This window comes from Dasypus novemcinctus, chromosome 9, assembly GCF_030445035.2.
Source record: "Dasypus novemcinctus isolate mDasNov1 chromosome 9, mDasNov1.1.hap2, whole genome shotgun sequence".
Classification (NCBI taxonomy): Eukaryota; Metazoa; Chordata; class Mammalia; order Cingulata; family Dasypodidae; genus Dasypus; species Dasypus novemcinctus.
Genome location: NC_080681.1, coordinates 50,750,303 through 50,763,337, shown reverse-complemented (window position 1 = coordinate 50,763,337; position 13,035 = coordinate 50,750,303). Strand labels below are relative to the sequence as shown.

General features: G+C 43.6%; 1 protein-coding gene across 1 annotated transcript in view; it reads left to right on the top strand.

The window, feature by feature from the left end:
* Positions 1–13,035, top strand: part of AK5 (adenylate kinase 5) — a 304,060-nt gene that overhangs the window by 258,107 nt on the left and 32,918 nt on the right. The window contains exons 11-12 of the mRNA XM_004472820.3: positions 4,178–4,341; positions 7,273–7,389. Coding sequence (XP_004472877.2) covers positions 4,178–4,341; positions 7,273–7,389 — 281 coding nt within the window. The remainder of the gene's footprint in view (positions 1–4,177; positions 4,342–7,272; positions 7,390–13,035) is intronic.

The following is a 13,035-nucleotide window of genomic DNA, read 5'->3' as shown; positions in this document are numbered from 1 at the left end:
AGATTTTTAATTGCCTTTGTGTCAAGATTTATTAAATATCATTTTACAGGACCAAAAACCTGTAATAGTCCTATTAGTAGGATGCTGAAAGAAGAAAATAATTGGAACACAGTGTTTTGGCCTTTTAAGCCAAGTCTGAAAATATCTTTTCCACATGACCAGCCTCCAGCCATCCCAGGAAAAGAATTTCCAGGTAGATCTGACCACATCAGCTCTCATGGCCTGTGTAGGAGCTCAGCAGCTTGCTCCCCTTAGCCATTTATCGGGAAGCACTTCTCCTGAGTGGCCTTCTCTTGTTCCCACACTCAGCTTCTATTATGTCCTCAGACAGAAGTGATAGTGCTTGGAGCTAACGCAGCATTAGCTGGCAATTGGCTGCTCCTTCTAAGTGGTCTGCATTATTTTTGTGAGCCTTTGTAATTGCTGTTTTCCTATTACATCTGGCCCATCCATGACGTTGCTGGGAGGGGTCTGAACCCTCCCCATTTGGTTCAGAGCAGCCGTACTAATGAGCAGAAGGCAGAAAATGGGGACCTTTCCTGGATTTTCTGCCAATACAAACGGAGCTGAGAGACCCTTCTACTATTCAGTTAGATAAGGCTGTGATTCCAAAGTAAAGCTAGCTTAGCATTGTCTGTTTTTATATTGGGGTGTATATTTTTACGTACAGTAAAATGCAGAGATCGTAAGTGTATGGTCCCGTGAGCTTTGACAAAATACGTAGACACATGTAACCAACACTGAAATCAAGATACAGAATATTTTCACCAGGCCTGAAAGTTCTCTTGTGTCCTTTTTCAGTCAGCATCCCCATTGCCTCTACCAAAGGCAACCCTTGCTCAGATGACTGTTACTGTAGAATAGTTTTGCCTTTTCTTAAATGTCATGTAAATGGAATTATACAATATGTATGCTGACTTCTTTTACTTGTCACAATGTTTTTGAAATGTATTCAAGATACTGTGTGTATTAATAGTTTATTCATTCCTTTCCATTGCTCAGTAGTATTGCATTGTATAGATACGTAACACTTTCTTTTATACATTCTCCCTGTTGATGAACACTTGGATTGTTTCCAGTTTGGGCTGTTATGAGTAAAGCTGCTATGAGCATTTTTGTGAAAGTCTTTTTTGGTTATAAGGTAGGTGATGTATAACTTTATTAAAAACTTCCAGCTTTCCAAAGTGGCGGTACCCTCCCAACAGCCATTTATGAGAGTTCCAGTTCTCTGCATCCTTACCAACACTTCCTGTTGTCAGTTTTTTTAATTTTCACTATTCTAGTAAGTGTGTAATAGGATCCCATTGTGGTTTTAATGTGTAATTCCCTGATAATTCATATGTTAAAATATGTTAGCATATTTTAATATGTTTATTGGCCATTCATATATCTTCTTTAGTGAAGTGTCTGCTCAAGTTTTTGCCTACTTTTAAAATATGGTTGGTCATCTTTTCATTATTGATTTGTAGAAGTTCTTCATGTTCTGGATACTGATGCTTTGTACACTCATCAATCACGAATATTTTCTCCCAGTATGTGGCTTGCCTCTTTATTTTAACAATGTTTTTGTTGTAGTTGTTATTGTTTGTTTTTTGTTTTAGCTACCAGGGCTGGGAATTGAACCCCAGACCTTGTATGTGGCAAGCAGGCACTCAACCACTTGAGTCACATCCACTCCCTTAACAATGTCTGTTAATAAGCAGAAATTGCTTATTTTTATGAAGTCCAATTTATCAAACTCTTGTGTTTATCTTTCATAATAATCTTTCATGATTACTGCAAATTCATTTTTAGAATTTTTGAAATTTCCTTTTCCAATGTTTCAAAGGAAATGTGCTCTTGTAATTGAGGCTTCTCTTGATGGCTCAAGTTTCAGGGAAATTCGCTTGAAAACAAGAAAAATCCTCAGGAATTTTCAGATATGTGGCAAAACGGACTTTTCCTATCATTCAAAAAAAAAATGTGGGTGGCTCTTTGGAGGATTTTTCTATTTTCAAAGAAATCTGTAACTAAATGATTCCCAACCAATTCTATTTGTAGGAATATGCCCTAAAAATTCCAGCACATGTTCACCAGGAGACATATATCGAAATGTCCAGAGCTAATGTTTGTGAGAACACAATGCTGAAACCACCAAACGTTTGTTAACAAAGAATAGATAAATAAACCATGCTGTATTCATACAATAGAATTCTACATAACAGGGAAAACAGAAAAAACAGGAGTTTTGCTACATAAGACCACATGGATGAATAACAAACATACAATTATATGAAAATGCAAGTCAAAGGAAAACTACATATGATCTGTTCCATTAGGTATAAAGTCAAGAAACAGTGGAACTAGACAATATACTGTACAGTAAAGGGTGACTAGACTCTGGAGGGGTGAAATGCCACTCTAAGGTGTTGGGATTGTCATCTGTGGGAAGTGGGAAGCCATTGAATGTGTTGGATCCAAGGACTGAAATGCTTTCTAGGCAGATGATCCTGTTAGCAGGTCTTTCGGACTCCAAAGTCTCATTCGCTTCCCCAAGCAGAGGAGGAGTGATTGTCACATGCCACGCAGCGATCAAGAGGATTGGAACTGTGTGGCTCCACAGTGAGGAAAGAGAAGGGACTGAAGCCAGATCCCAGGCTGTCAGGTTTTCCAGGCTTTCCACTTACTAGCTATACAGCTTAAAGCAATTTAGTTAACTTCTCTGTGCCTCAGCTTTCTCATCTATTAAATGTAAGCCTGCCTTGTTTTGTTTTTTTTTTATTTTTTTTTATTTTTAAAGAAGCTTTAGATTACATAAAAGTTACATTAAAAATATAAGGGATCCCCATATGCCCCACTCCCTCCCCTTCCCACACTTTCCCACATCAACGACATCCTTCATTAGTGTGATATATTTGTTAAAATTGATGAACTCATATTGAGGCATTGCTACTAATCATGGACTACAGTTTACTTCATAGTTTACACTTTGACCCACACAATTTTGTAGGTTATGACAAAATATACTATGGCCTGTATCCATCACTGCAATGTCACAAATCCGATGTCCTGAAAATGCCCCCATATTACACCTATTCTTCCCTGTCCCATCCCTCAGAACCCCTGGCAGACACTGCCTTTATATCAGTGCTAAGAGTTCTTCCATTGCTGACTGAATTCCCATCCTGGGGAGTTATGAGTAAGCCTGCCTCTGAAGGTTATTTTGAATTAGTACTCAAAAGATGCTTAAAACAGTGGCTGGCACAGTAAGCATTTGGCAAAGGTTAGCTGTTATTTTCAGATGTAAAATCAGTAGGACTTAGCAACAATTTGAACTTGGATGGTGGGGCAAGAGAAAAAGAGTCAAAGATATCCTATTCATCAAAGGAATGTGGCAGATACTCAGAATTAATAATAGCTAGAAAAAAAAAGTGAGGGACATTCTCCAAAACACCTGATGTATAATCTTCGACAGGGTTCAAGGAAACAAAGAGACCCAAAAGGACACTACAACTAAAGGCAGCACTTGATTCTGAACTTGACCCATTGGCTTCAGAAGACATTACTGGGACAATAAGGAAAACTCCACTGCAATTTGAGTAGGGTCTGAGTAGGGATGTGGTTACATGGGAGCATGTCCTTGTTTCCTTGTTTGTAGGAAACTACCCTGAAGTGTTCTGGACCAATGAGGCAGTATGTTGACAGTTTATTCTCAAATGTTTCAGAAAGTTCTTTGTGCTGTACTGATAACTCTTCTGTAAGTCTGTAATTGTTTCAGAATGAAAACAATTTATTTTAAAAAGTTACCACTAGCATTTATTAAACATTATGTATCATGCCCTCTGTGGCCAGTGCTTCCCACTGGAGTGGATTCAGTTCCCCCAAGAAACTTTCCTGACTTGCATCTCTACCAAAACGGAGTCATGTGCCCTCTGTGCTCCTGGAGCACCTGAACTCCTGCCCACCGTGTAGTAACTGCCTATGGTCTGTGCCTCCTCCTCAACCCCCATCCCCACCCCCGCCATAGGCATGAGGGCAAAGACTGTATCTCACTCTGTACTGGATCCGTAGCTCCCAGCACACTTCTCAGTATACAGTAAGTGCTTAATACATGCTTGGCGAATGAAGAACGAGGCTCGCTCACCATGGTAACTACAGTAAAAAACGAGGCATGACTGATCCGTGATTTCTCTTCAAGGTGGCCCAGGCTCTGGCAAAGGCACGCAGTGTGAAAAGCTGGTGGAAAAATATGGATTTACTCATCTCTCAACGGGTGAGCTCCTGCGTAAAGAGCTGTCATCAGCCTCGGAAAGAAGCAAGTTGATCCGAGACATCATGGAACGTGGGGAGCTGGTGCCCACGGTAAGCAGCACAACCTGCCCTACACAGCCGCCTTCCCTGACAGGAGAGAGATTCAGGAGTGTTGCCATTTGTCTAAGCTACTGGAACAAAGCACCCCAAAGGGACAATAGCTCGAACAGATATGATTTTATTCCACTCCCGGGTAACAATCCAGAGGCAGGCAGGAGGTCCAGAGCAGACAGCCCCTCTGCCCTAGCAAGACCCCAGGCCCAGGTTTCTTGTCCTGGCTCTGCCACCCTTTGGTTGTGACGCTCACCAAATGGTCGCAGCTGGCTGCCCACCACATCCACGTCCCCACCCCCAACAAGGGGGAAAGAGAGGGAAAGGGCATCACGCAATTTCCGTTTAAGGAAGTGACCCAGAAACTCACACTCCTCAGTTGCTTGCATCCCACCGGCAGGAAACTAGTGGCCTGGCACACCTAACTGCCCGGGAGGCAGGGAAATAGAGTCTGAGTCGCCATGTCCCCTGCTAAAAGAGGAGGGGGGACTAGATAAAGGACAGTTAACAGTGTTTGCCACAGGCAGGAAGGGGTTCGGCCCCACCCCCAAACTGCTTATAAATACTCTCTGATAACGTAATGCCCTTTAACAAGGAGCTAAACTATCCATTTTAATTTTAAATTATTCTGGAACAATTCCAGATTGCCCTGAGAGAAATCAGAAAGGAGGAGACGATAAGAAGGGCTCTGGAACCTATAGATTGGACAAGTTGGGGAAGGCTCCAGGAAGGACAGAATGGGGCATCAAAGACAAAAAGGTCCTATTTTACAATTTTCTCCCAAACTGGTCTTCACTTTTGAGTTAAAATCTTTAAAGCAGAGATGAGAACGGTGTGGCCAACCTAGGGTAAGAAATTTCCAGAAAATAAAAAATAACACGTTGACCTAGTTCAGAGAAATATGATAGTATCAATTTAAAATTTGGTATTTTTCTTGAGTAGTTTAAGTATAAAGAACATCACTTTTGTGTGTCTTTTCCTTATCAAGTCACCATTCTTCTCTAAGAAGCTAGATATCATCAGTATCAAAAAAATATTGATCATATTCCTCCATACTGGGTCCCATGCTAGGCTCTGTAATATGAGCTTGTACAGTTCAGTCCCTAAACTCTAATGGAGCTTCTTGCTTCCTCCCTCACAATGCAGTCTATTTCCCAACCAGAAACCAGAACAGTCCTAGTAAAAGAAGAGCCTCTTAGTTGGCCTTGCTGCTCCCACTCCTTCCCCCTACAGTTTGCTCTTCTCACAGCAGGCAGAGTTATTCCTTACAGTTTGCTCTTCTCACAGCAGGCAGAGTTATTCCTTTAAAATGTTTACCAAACTGTGTTATTCCCTTGCCTAGAACCTTCCCATGGCTTCCTCCCATAGTTAGAATGAATTCCAGAGTTTCCTGTGGCCACAAGGCCCCACGAGTTCTGGCCTCCTGCCCCCCTCTCCAAATTTATTTCCCTCCACTCTTATCTGCTCGCTCCCACTGTCCTCCTCATTGTTCCTCCCACAAGCTTGGCTATCCCTGCCTCCGGCCTTTGCACTTGCTGGGTCCTCAGCCTGAGTGCTCTTTTTTTCGGATAGTCAGATGGTTTGCTCCTTTATCTCGTTCAGGTCTTTGCTTAAATGTCACAATTTATCAAGGAGGCCCTCCCTGACAACCTGTCTAAAATAACACCTCCAGCACTGTGTATGTCTTTGCCCTGCTTAAATTTTGTGCAGAGCAGTTCCCTCTAGCTGACCCTTCATTGTATGTTTGGTTTTTGTCTATTGTCTGTTTTCCTCACTAGACTGTAAGCTTCGTGAAGAGTTAAGTCACGATTATCTAGGAATAGGCCATGCCACCTTGTGATACCACATTCCCTGAGCCCCTGCCAAAGGCCAGGGGCTACCAGAGTGCCAGAGAACAGTGGGATCCCACCCATTTTAGCAGCTGATTATGTGTTTCTTACACCCATTGCCAAGCTTCCATGTATCTCCATCATTTTCCACATACCCATGTTAAAAAAATTTCTATAACAGAGACAGCAGCATTGCTAGAAGAAAATGTGATTTCATATCTATTGAAAATCTTCTCAAGACAGTGGATGTCAATTTTAAAAAATATTTATGGGCAAAAATTAACAGTGGAATACATTTTAAACCCTGTTTGGTCTAGTTTTAAGCCACCACTACACCTAGCTCATAGAGGGCCACCATATGGAATAGGGCTACCATATTTCAGCTCATCTAAGATGACACCTGTTGTAAGACACCCTAGTTAACTGTAACCTGTGAGCATATACCAGTAAGAAAAAAAAAAAAAAAACACTATCAACCTATGGCGCAGCACTGATTAAAAGATGCCTACCGGGAAACGGATTGGGCTCAACCAATAGAGCATCCGCCTACCACATGGGAGGTCCGCAGTTCAAACCCTGGGCCTCCTTGACCTGTGTGGAGCTGGCCCACGCGCAGTGCTGGTGCGTGCAAGGAGTGCCATCCCATGCAGGGGTGTTCCCCGTGTAGGGGAGCCCCATGCGCAAGAATTGCGCCCTGTAAGGAGAGCCGCCCCGCATGAAAAAAGTGCAGCCTGCCCAGAAGTGGCACCATGCACACGGAGAGCTGACGCAGCAAGATGACACAACAAAAAGAAACACAGATTCCCAGTGCTGCTGACAAGAATACAAGCAGACACAGAAGAACACACAGCAAATGGACACAGAGAGCAGACAATGGGGGGTGGGGGGAGGGGAGAGAAATAAATAAACAATGAAATAAAAGATGCCTACCGATTTCATAGACATTAAAATGCGAAGGGGGACAAAGTGAGACTTTGGATGAAATCCGTATATTGCCGTTTGGTACTAAACTTGTCGACACCTTTCCCTTCAACGGGAGGATGGAGGAGACCAGTGGTGATTCAGGGGGAAGAGCTCAGCCCTGACGTTTCCCTCCGTGCAGGGCGTCGTCCTGGAGCTCCTGAAGGAGGCCATGGTGGCCAGCCTCGGCAGCACCATGGGCTTCCTGATCGACGGCTATCCTCGGGAAGTGAAGCAAGGGGAGGAGTTCACACGCCGGGTAAGCTGCTCTTCTGGGGATGGTTCCAGAAGAAAAATAGGGACTATCACTGAGTTTGGGGGATAAATTCAAAGTCTGACCCATTCCCAATTACATTAATCATTTCCCAATTACATAAATCAAAGTTTCCATTACAAATGGCAGAAATTCAAACTGGCAAAAAAAAAAAAAAAAAAAAAAAAAAACCGGGGGTGGAGGGGGTGATTGGGGGTTAGTGGTAGAATCTGTTGGCTCAAGAAACTGAAAAGTCCAGGGATGGTTCAGACATTCTCCATCTCTTGGGTTTTCTTTCCTCTTTGTTAAAATGTATTCCAGGCCTATAGTCTACCTTCTAAGTGGCCTCACAGAAAAGACTGACTGTTTCTGCTTCCGGTGGGTCCTGCAAAAGACCCAGGGTTGTGTTTCGCTGTCTTGACTCGGGTACAGGCCTATCACTAAACCATCCACAGTGGCCAAGGGGAAATCCGGTGGAACATGCTGATCTGTCCAGCCGGCGGGCCAGGCCAGGGGTGGGAATAGAGGAGGGGGAATGCACACCCCACCTGGACCACACGGACTGAGAGAGGGGAGGGAAATTCCCCAAAGGGAAAACTATTAGGACGCCCTTACAAGAAGACAGGGGCATGGATACTGAACAGACAGAATCAGCAAATATGCACCACTCTAGCCTTCCTGACCCATGAAGGGGTTCATGGGTGGCCGAGGACCCCTCACAGGGGAGCAGCCGTGAGACTAACCATCGTAGCTGCCATTCATTGAACCTGCTAGGGGCCGGGTCCTGTGCTACCCACTTTACATATATTGCTTCTGATGTCACAAAGCCCAAGCAAGAGGGACACAATTGTCCCCACTTGTTAAACAAGGACTCCAGAATGTGCAAGTATAAATATTGATACAGGTATCTATGTAGACTGGTTTACAAAACACCCTTATATCATTATCTCATTTGATTTTTTTTTAATACACTTTGAGACTGATAGGAGAGAGATTTTCCTCGTGTTAAAGGGAATGAATTAAACGCACAGAGGTTAAACGACTTGCTCCAAGTCACATGGCTCCTTAAGTGACAAAAGTAGGACTTGTGTCCAGATCCGTTAGCTCAGCAGTCCGTGCTCTGGCCAACTGCTGGCAGGGCCAAGACGGTGGTGACCCATCTCCATCCGTCCCGAACACTGCGACATTGATTAATGCACTTCCATGCCTCCTGGGGGTTAGCTGGCCCTCCTTCACAGCCACTGTTGTATAGTACTTCGCTAGCTGGTATCTAAATACTTAAAGGATACGATTCCTTTCCTTCCTCTGCCTTCCTTCTGGCACCCAGAGTCAAAGAACACATTCGCTGGCCATGCTTGAGCAAAGCAGCCTGGATGGCCAGGGCGGGGCCCTGGCTGGCCCTGGGCCGCGGCAACTCTGCCCTAGAGCCTCCGGCTGCCAGGGCTGGGGGGACAGAGACAAGGGGATATGTGGAGTGGAGCCCCGGGACTGTCACAGGTTCCAGGCGGTTCTCCCTCCCCCAGAGCTGACTACAGGGGAGGCAGAGCACTCACTGGCCAGAATCCTAACAAGCTTCTCCTCACAAAACACACCACTCAAGTGCTGAAAAGCTGCAAACCTCAATGTAAATCAACTACTTTATTTTTTGCAAAATGGAATTGCCAGATTTTTTTTATTCCAATCTTCTAGCCGGTGTCCAAGCAGTGGATCATGACCCGGGACACACACTGGATTTTTCCTACACCACCTCTGACTCGGGGCCAGTGCTAGGCTGGAGATCAGGGCAGGTGTGGGGACCCACAGTTGTGTAAACGTGCCATTACGGTGCAAATACTGGGGATAAACAACAACACAATTTATCATTCTTACACTCCTTTCGGGGCTTTTGAAGCAAATCCCAAACCTTGGCCTGTGGGGCTCTGACGTGTTTTGAACAATGACAGCACTGTTGGCATCCAGGTAGAGGCTCCCAAGGTCACATCTTTAAAGTACATCAGTCATGTGGTCCGAGAACATGGGATCTGGAATCAGGAACCCTGGATTGCCACCTCTGCCGCCTATTAGTGTGATCCTGGGCAAGTCACTCAACCTGTAAAACAGGGATGATATACCTGTTTAGAGGGTTTGTGAGCATCAAATGACATGGCACACATAAATGTGTTTCTTATAAAGCACTCTAAAATATTATTGAGTTTAGGGTCACTCTTTTTTTTTAGGTTCTGGGGACTGGGGATTGAACCCAGGACCTCGTATGTGAGAAGCCAGTGCTCAACCACTGAGCCAAATCGGCTTCTCTGAGTTAGTTTTTCATTTGTTTTACTTGTTTGTTTTTGTTTTTAGGAGGCACCAGGAGCTGGACCTGGGACCTCCCGGGTGGGAGGTGGGCACTCAACCACTTGAGCCGCGTCTGCTCCCCAGGTCACTCATTTTTCAATCACACTTCATACATACCTCTAAAATCCCTGCTCCATCAGCCCTTCCTCCTTTGCTTATAACCCTAGTAGGAGGTCTTAAGGGTTTTATGTGGCCATTGGTCTGTTCCTTGGCCTTTGGATAGGAATGAATTCAAATCATCTATACACTCTTCCCTAAAGTAGTATTTCCTCTCCCAGTGTGGATTCCATTGAGATAGGTTTTGAAATGTGATAGAGAAGAATCTTAACTAGAATTAAGAAGCAAGAAAGAATCATCAAAATGGTTACAGGACAGTTTCAATCAAGACTAAAATTCATGATGACATTGAAAAAACATCCAAGCTCTCTATTTCATTACCGAACCTGCAAACCTGGACCCTCAAGTGCCTCAAGTGAGTTCTTTAGATATGGACCTATTGCCATGAGGAGCTTGCAGAGACAAAAAGTGACACTGATTTGTCCTTGAGTACAGTAAGTTTAGAAGATTCTGATATCAGTTAGGCAGGTGTGCAAGAAACTACAGCCAAACCTCCAAACTGGCACCTGCTTTAACCCGACCAGAACAACTAGCAGAAGGAGCTGGTATTGACTCATTTATGCCCCGCAGGGACCCCATCATTTGTACTGCCTCCTCCAAATTACAGGCAAGAAATTAATTTGAAATTTGGCAGAGATGAATAGAAACCTCCAATTTTCCCCCAGAGACTCAGAGTAATCAGCCTGGTGGAGAGCCTGGTGAGTGATTAATGTACATGCATCAGGCCCACAACTATGTTTGAAGACCATTCAGGCCTTGTGAATGTTTTTAACTAGCCTTCAGAAATCTCACCAGCCTTTCTGCATACCAATCTGTGATACACAGATTGATGTGCCTGGGGCCTGGGACCATCTGTTGCCTAAAAAACCCAGCTCAGTAAGTTAGGCCAACTCTTTTGCATACTTATAGCTGAGTTCTCTGAGACAAAAGATCCTTTGATGATTTGCTTGACTACTGTATATGACATGGCTAAAGGGCAAACACAAACTCATGTCCACAGTTTAGGGAGAAATAAGTCTATGTGTGGGTTTTCTATTACTTTCTATCTTCTATTTCCAAGGTTAGGTCCTCCCCTACCCCGACTGAATTAATGAGCTGTGTGTTCACTACTCAGCAGCGTGTTTATCCAGAATGGTATTTGGGGAAAGGAAGGTTAACAGTGTAGTGTGTCAGTGTAGTGTGTGTGTGTGTGTGTGTGTGAGAGAGAGAGAGAGAGAGAACTAGGAGGCGGAAGGAATATGAGGGAGGATCTGGGGTTTCTGATCACCAACCCCATCCCCCTCCATGGCTGAGGACCCCTGATTGTAGTAACTTTGGCATTAACAGACCTTTATTCAAAGGTTGGCTTTGTAACTCTCTGGTTATTTATAATAATTTTGCATATCTAAATTCCCTCTTCCACAAAAAGTAGCTTAAAAGTACTTACCTCATTGCCTATTAGGAAGACTAAACATAATTCTTGAAAAGTGTCTTACACATTTAAAAGCCTTCTTATAGTGTTCAATAAGTTATATTTCAAAAGTTTGAAAATTTTTGAAAATTTCCCTTATTGTAAAAATTTTAAATGTATAGATATGAGACAGTACAGTAAACTATAAAACAAAAAATAACCATGCAGAGATAACACCTATTAACATTTTGATGCATGTTCTTCCAGTTGTTGTTATACCTATTTTTAAATAGTTAAAATCAATATAATAATAGCTGTTATTTTTTGAGCAGTTACGGCTCAAGGAACTGAACTAGCTGCTTTACATATGTCATTTTATTAATCTCAGTTCTGTTCAGTAGGTATTATTATCCCTGTTTTATAGATTATGTGACTGCTATTATTATTATCTTATGGAGGAATGTGTGCTTAGCCTGTCTCCCTGGTGTAAAATTGAAATACTTTCCTGTATTACTCAACAGAGCCAAACTAAACACATATTAACAGAAGAGCAATGCATGGGTTTGCTCTTGGCATTTCCCTCCCAGGAGACTCTTAGCTGCAAGTCTGCCCTTTGCCAGAATAGACAGATAATTTTCCTGAGTGTGTGAATGATGACAATTACTGTCCTTCTGCGTGACTACTCTTAACTATTTTGTAGCACTTTTCATCTAGTGAATCAGTGGTTCTATTTATAAATACATTCTAATTTTTAAAAATGAGCTTTTAGGGAGTGGATGTAGCTCAAGTGGTTGAGCACCTGCTTCCCGGGTATGAGGTCCTGGGTTCAATCCCCAGTACCTCCTAAAAATTTAAAAATAAAAAAAAAGAGTTTTAACAAACAGACAAAAGATTACAAGCCTGGTCAGGGAATTTCTACTTGGTCTGTTCTAGCTGTTTGAAATGGTGGGGAGTCTTGAGGATCGCCTTGGGATTTTCCCAATCGGGATTTTCCCAATCTCTTCATCTGACTTTTCGTGGCTTTCAGAACTTTGGGCAGGGCCGGGCCAGAAGTTATGGTGGAGGGAGTGGTACTGTTATTATTAAGGTTGAGTGTTCAGGAAAGCTGACATAACCCAGTTGCCCTTCTTCTAGGGAAGCTCCCCACAGGGACATACTACAGGGGTGAGAGCAAACGGGAAGTAGGAGTTGTGCTTTATCAATAGGCAGGAGCCCTGCACAGCCCTCGCCATCGCCCGCCAGGGCTGGGAGACTCTGGCAAATACGCTGGAGCTTGTGACTTCAGCTAAAAGCCTGGGTGGAGCCTCTGATTCTCTCTAAACCCAAATCTGACCAACAGAGGATTTTACAGCTCAAAGGGACGCGCCCATCCTAAGACCCCCATTGAATGGTATGAGCTCACATTTAGGTAGTGCTAGAAATCCCTCAGCACGTTACATGTATTAACCCATTTCATCCACACAATAATCCCGCAAAGTAGGTGCTATTATTATTCTCATTCTAAAATGAGGAACCTCCAGCACAGAGAGAGAACAAGATGGTTTTATTCTGAACAAAAGTGAGCTCCAGGATGACCTAATTGTTAGTCAGAAGACAACCGAGATAGGGGTCAGGGGAAAGCGGGGAAAACTCCTCCCCCTCCACCTGCTGGAATTACCAGTGCAGATTCTGATTCAGTATATCTGGAGTTAGGCTTAAGACTGCATTTCTAACAAGCTCCCAGGTGATGCCAGCGCTGCAGGCCTGAGAATCAAGGTGGTGCTTCTCAGCACTTATTTTGGTCCAGAGAGTCATTCACTGCCAGCTCCTGC